Source organism: Mesoplodon bidens, assembly GCF_964165515.1.
Source record: "Mesoplodon bidens genome assembly, chromosome: 16".
NCBI lineage: Eukaryota > Metazoa > Chordata > Mammalia > Artiodactyla > Ziphiidae > Mesoplodon > Mesoplodon bidens.
In genome coordinates this window covers 9,325,357-9,331,356 of record NC_138173.1, presented here as the reverse complement: position 1 = coordinate 9,331,356, position 6,000 = coordinate 9,325,357, and the positions used below count along the sequence as shown (strand labels likewise).

Here is a 6,000-nt window from a genome sequence, read left to right as displayed (position 1 = left end):
GCTGGATTGCATCAGTCATGCTTCCCTGGCACTGCTGACTGCTGTAAGGCTCCGTGCCCCTGACTCCCAGTAGAAAGTATTTTTGGCCTGGCGTGGCGCCTTATTTATTTGCAGAGCTGTTATTCTATAAGATCTGAGCCAGAGGGAGGCCAGGTTTTTGCCAGTCATGCTGAATCTGCCATCTTTCCACCCTTCCACCTTGTATTTTTACTCGGAGTCCCAAGTGTGGGTCCAGGAGGAAGGACTTTCAGTTGCTCTGTGGAGATTCTTCCCAATAACTTCAGGACTTTTCACCTGCTCTCTAAGCCTCAGCCATGGAAAGCACTTTAGCTCTGAGTCCACAGCATCTCCCAGACTGAGAGTATCTAGGCCTGTTTTGTTGACAGGTCGGGGAGAAAAGGCCAGGGGGTAAGGGAGCAGCTGGCACCCACACTCTGCATGCCCCCCTTTTCCTGTGTGCCAACATCTGCAGCAGAGTGAATGGCGGTTATCCTTGCACCATCACGGGCAGCTCTGAAGGGGGAGGGTCCCTGGAGAATAGCAGAAAAGGAAGAGGCAGGGGGACCTCCCACATCTTTCCTTGATGCTTTGAGGCAAGTGATGGTAAGAGAGTAGGGGGGGGACGTCACATCACTTCGCGACGGTCACCCTTCCTCTACAACTGCCTGTACACACAGCCGAAATTAGACTTGAATAGGCGTACTTCAGTCAGCATTGCTGCTTATAAGATCTGCTTCTTCTGAGAACCTGAATTTGAGTCGCATGAGTCTCGTGATAGAGCTTTAATACTGAAGTGATCCTTTGGACTTGAGACTTGGCTTTCTTTGTTGAGGGATTAGTTGAAAACCTGAACTGTCAGTACACAATAACCCACGTGAGATGGACCAAATTCTTTTTGTTTCGTTTTTTTGCGGTACGCCGGCCTCTCACTGCCGTGGCCTCTCCCGTTGCGGAGCACAGGCTCCGGACGCGCAGGCTCAGCGGCCACGGCTCACGGGCCCAGCCGCTCCGCGGCGCGTGGGATCCTCCCGGACCGGGGCACGAACCCGCGTCCCCTGCATCGGCAGGCGGACTCTCAACCACTGCGCCACCAGGGAAGCCCTACGTCTTCTTATATGAATTCATTCTATGTATTTATGATACAGATACTAGCCAGGTGTGTTTTTTCTCTAGTAATATAAAGTCAAGCTGTTTGATGAAAATGGCAGTTCATCTACTTGTTGAGATACAACTCATACGGGAATAATTGCTTTGGGAACCCTTTGAGTACAGAATGCTTTAAAAGTGTTCTTGTATTTACCGACATGGCCCTCATTGCAACACATTCTACTGATGTAAAATGAAAACACATAACTGAATCATCACGATCAGTTGAAATTCATTTTTTCCGCTAGAGAAGAATTTACTATGAAACATAAAAACAGGGAAATACTCATTTTTAGTTTGCAATAATAAAATTTCATTTAGGAAGACTGCTTACAAATGAGAGCCACTTTCTAGGAAACAGGTAAAACGCGAGTTTAAAACAGTGTTCTAGTAGGTATACATAAGTCTAGAAATACTTAATTTGGGAAGCATTTAACGGGAGGTTGCGAAGGGTCAACACGAGGGGAAAAAAACCAACTAGGACAAATCTTGTCCTCAGGTTCTCACTTGCAAATCCCAGTGGTGAAGCCAATGGAAAGTTTATGGAAATATCTGAAAGGCACATTTGGCCTAGTTCAAAAGCTCTCTTCAATTAGTATTTTAATACATTGTCCTAGTTAAGTCTTGTCTTTATGATCCTTTTAACATTGCTTCACCCAGGGTTCATTCATAGCTTACTCAGAAATCACAAAAATGAGGATGGGCTAACAAGAGACCTTTGACCTTTTGTTTACTTTTGGAGGTAACTTGACTTCCTCATCTTCTCCATCCCAGTGCTGAGAAAAGGCCCTATGTAAAAAGATTCATGGATCCAAGGTCAGCTTTGTGTTTTTTAACGCTCATAAGAAGGGAAGTAAAAACAGATGTAAGGGGCTTCCCTGGTGGCGCAGTGGTTGAGAGTCCGCCTGCCGATGCAGGGGACACGGGTTCGTGCCCCTATCCCGGAAGATCCCACATGCCGCGCAGCGGCTGGGCCCGCGAGCCATGGCCGTGGAGCCTGTGTGTCCGGAGCCTGTGCTCCGCAACGGGAGAGGCCACAGCAGTGAGAGGCCCGCGTACAGCAAAAAAAAAAAAACAGATGTAAAATATATAATACTGGTACTTAGCTTGGGAGAGTTGAGTCCCTGAAACTAAATTGTGTGTAACTGACAGTATCTAATCTCATGAATATTGTTATAAGTTTTATTGTATAATACTGAGTATATAAATGTCATTGTAACTGTTTATTGCATTAGAAGGAGGAAGTCAGGAAACCTCTAACTTCCTGTGATCTGTATTTACAAAGCTTCTATTTTGTCCCGGTACTAAGATACACAGCTATGTATCTTCTCAATGGTACCAAATTTGGTTTCTGGAAATGCAGGAGCAAAACATCACCTCACGACATTGTGGAGTCAGTTACCAATGTAACTTGATTTCCTCAGAGAGGTAGACCTTGTTAAGTACCCACCATCGGGTTTTTTTTTCAGACCTATCTTTGCAGGTAGGACCAAAGCAGTTTCTGGGAGAAATCTACTAAGAGAAGAAGGAGGCGGCGAGACATTCTCTGCTCAAGACTAAGCCTTGTCCTGGAAGGATAATTTGGACCATACACTCTGGAGCCAGATGGACCGAGTTCACATCCCTGCTCCATCATTTACGAGCTCTGTGATATCCTTACTTTATGTAACCTCTCTGGGCCTGAGTTACCTCATCCTTAAAAAAGGTACACAGTGAAAGGGTTTTGTCAGAATTTGAGTTCAAATATCTTGAGCATTGTTTTCTCAACTTAGTTCTCATTATGATTTTATATTAAGTTCTTTCACTTAGATTTGTCTCTTAGCCCAGCTCTCCCCTCCCATTGATAAGGGGGCCTGTAGGGGGAAAAGCTGTGTGAAGGCAGAAGGAGACGGTAAGCTAAAAGCTGAAAGAGCTGCTTTAGTAAAAACTCTGTGAGCTTCCCTGCCCTGCCCTGCTCTACCTTGGTAACTATCTAGCATTATTTCACAAAAAGGAGAGAGAGGCCTTCTCCTCATGATGCAACACAACCCTCAGTGGGCTTCTGTGAATCAGAAGAGGCGGATGGGGCCAGGGACCAGCCAATGCAGGGTGGCAGGGCTAGAGAAGAGGAATAAAAGCAGATGCCACTCTGCAACCATGTCTCTAGTTCCTCCGCCCTCTCGAGACACTCCCAGGCGGTGCTCGGAAACATGGTCAAGAATTGGGGCAAGGTGTTAAGCAGTTACCAGAAACGTATCAAATCACCAAGCATGTCTGGCTTCTCTGTTACGCACCAGGCATTGTGCTGGCAATTGGCGACACTAAAAGATGATGACGACGTCCCTGACCTCAAATCCCCGTCTGGCTCATCCAGGGACCCATATATTTTTAAGACCATGTGTGGAATTCAGAAACAGCTGAAGGCCCAGGAAATCTGCGACTGCACGGGGGACCCACAGTTGGCGACATCAAGGGAAGAGAAACGTAGACGGTAGCTCGGAGGAGAGAAATTTCAGACAGAGGGTGCCCTGCAGGGCAAGAAAATGAATTTTTGCTTTACATTTACATTTGCACCTCTTAACTAAGATCGTCTGAAAATGTTGATGGCACAAACGAAGTGTGAAGTCCTGCTTTAAAACCGAACAGATCAACTGCTTATAGCTTAAGCATTTAATTAGTCCTAACATCACCATTTCAGAAATGTCCTAACATTAATACTGACGAAATACAATTTTTTTCGCAAGAAGGGGTGTTGCATCCCTTGGCGTCTGTGTGCACAGGGACGTGGGACATGAACAAAATTCCAGGTGAAAGGCCAGGAGGAGGTGGGCTCTGTCCAGACGTTGCACACGTGTCGCCCGTCCCGCCCCCCGCGCCCCGCCCCCGCCCCATCCCGATCGTACAGGGTCCGCCAACGCTCGCGAGAGCCCTCTCGCCTTCCACGTCTGCCACGTTCCAAAGGACCGGGACAGACTGGAAAGTCGAAAGCAGCTCGCGCTCGCAGGCTGCTGCGTCGCGCCAGAACAGCCCTAAATCTGTAGGGGGTGGGGGAGCGCGGCCGGGTTCCGTCCCCCTCATAGGAACCCTTGTGATTGGCTTCATGTCCCGTCACTCAGCTTTCCGCGGGCGGGGAGGGGGCGGGGCTCAGGCGAGAAGGGGCGTGGCCTCGGGGCGGGAGAGCGGCGCGCTCTCGCGTCGGGAGGGCAGTCACCGGCTCGGCGCACGCGAGGTCCGGGCGCGCGCAGGAGGCACGCGGGCCAAAGTCCTCAGAGGCGCTGCGGGCGGTGCCGAGACACCCGTGCGGCTGTAGAAGCCGCAGCCTGCTGAGGGAGCCCCCCACCCCTCGCCTGCTCCAGCGGTGCGCGCCATGGCCCCGCGCAAGAATGCCAAGGGCGGCGGCGGCAACAGCAGCAGCAGCAGCAGTTCCAGCAGCCCGAGCAGCTGCACCAGCGGCGGCAGCAGCAGCGCCGGGGCCCGGAAAGGTCAGAGGCGCTACGGGGCCGGGGTCCGGGGCCGGGGTCCCGGGCCGGCCCTGGGGATGGGGCCCGGGCGGCGGGCGCTGCGGGTCCACCGCCCCAGATGCCGCGGAGCGTCTCCTCCATCCTCCGCGTCGTTCCTCATTTGGCCGCGGGGCGGAGGCCGCGCTCGGTGGGCCTGGCGGGCGGGCTGGAGGGGCCGGGCCGAGCGGGGTCCGCGGCCTCGGGTTGGTCACGCCGGGGAGCCCCTTCCCGGCGGATCCTTCACCTGCAGTGCGCAGCCGAGATGGAGATCGTATTGATCTACTCTTTCTTGGCTTGCCGTGTAATTGGTGATGGGAGTAAGAGAAACTGTTTACCTTTGCCGTGCATATTTTGGGGAGTTTGGAAATGAGCCAAAGTTAGAGAAAATAAGTTCCTGCCAAACCAGCAGCTTTTAAGAGCAACTCAAAGGAGAATATTCTATGAGGGTTGCAGGGGTGAGTGTGTGGGAGTGATCTGAATGTTCTCGAAGATTATCTTAGATATTTTTGCTTTTATGTAGCTTTCTTATGGTGCGAATACTGGGCGAGCTTCTCTGTTTTTTCCCTTTGTCTTTTAAAAACATCTATTGGATATTCACCTTTCTCTTCCATGTGCTTATCCAGGAAAGAGGGAGAACAGATGTTTTAAATCTGTTTCATCTCATATTTCAGTGGTTCTCGGTTTCTTTTATACTTCCTTTGACTCATATTTAGGATATTGAAACTGCAGTACACATGTGTATTGAATGTGAGCTGTAAACTTTCTTTTTTGAAATGATTTTAGATTCTTTGTTTCCTGAGGTCTACAAGTAATGTATTTATATGTATCAAGAAAGTCAATCAGAATACTATAGTCATACTTTAAAGAACTGTTTTTTAAATGGCACTTACCACTATCCGACATTATTTATTTTCACATGTATTGCCTTGCTGTCTCACTCACTCCTTCTTGTTCACCCCTATTCCCAACTCCTAGAGTGGGTCTGGCCCTTAATAGTTGCTCAATACATTATTTCATTAGTGGATGAATAAATTTAAATGGTAGTGCAATTAAAATCATTGCATAAATTTACGCTCTGAGAACTAATATTTGCAGAGAAAAAGTAGAGTTTGAATTTGAAAACAAGCATGTTAATTTACCTCTGGCGTAAGTAAAAGTTTGTGTTCCTTTGCCACTTGCCCTTAAATGCCAGTCAGTTGACTTAAACAGGCAGACGGGTAGATGCACTGTCTCAGGCAGCTCTGGCTCCCCTTGTTAAAGTTTCTAAATGAGAAGAGCCCATTGGGCAGCTTAAGCACCAAGCAGAGAAAGCTGATAAACAAGACTTTAATGTTAATTGTTTTCAAATGTTTTCTGTAGCTGTTTACAAGGAAAG

The 6,000-nt window shown here is 48.8% G+C and overlaps 1 protein-coding gene across 5 annotated transcripts in view; it reads left to right on the top strand.

Annotated features, from left to right (window-relative positions):
* Positions 1-4,316: 4,316 nt before the first annotated feature.
* Positions 4,317-6,000, top strand: part of ASPH (aspartate beta-hydroxylase) — a 228,333-nt gene continuing 226,649 nt past the window's right edge. For 2 of the 5 annotated variants that reach the window (XM_081214293.1, XM_081214291.1), the window contains exon 1: positions 4,319-4,607. In XM_081214293.1, the coding sequence (XP_081070419.1) occupies positions 4,493-4,607 (115 nt within the window). In that variant the 5' untranslated portion in view covers positions 4,319-4,492. Of the gene's footprint in view, positions 4,608-6,000 lie in introns of all 5 variants that reach the window. The other 3 variants (XM_081214295.1, XM_081214294.1, XM_081214292.1) reach the window with 3 other exon arrangements.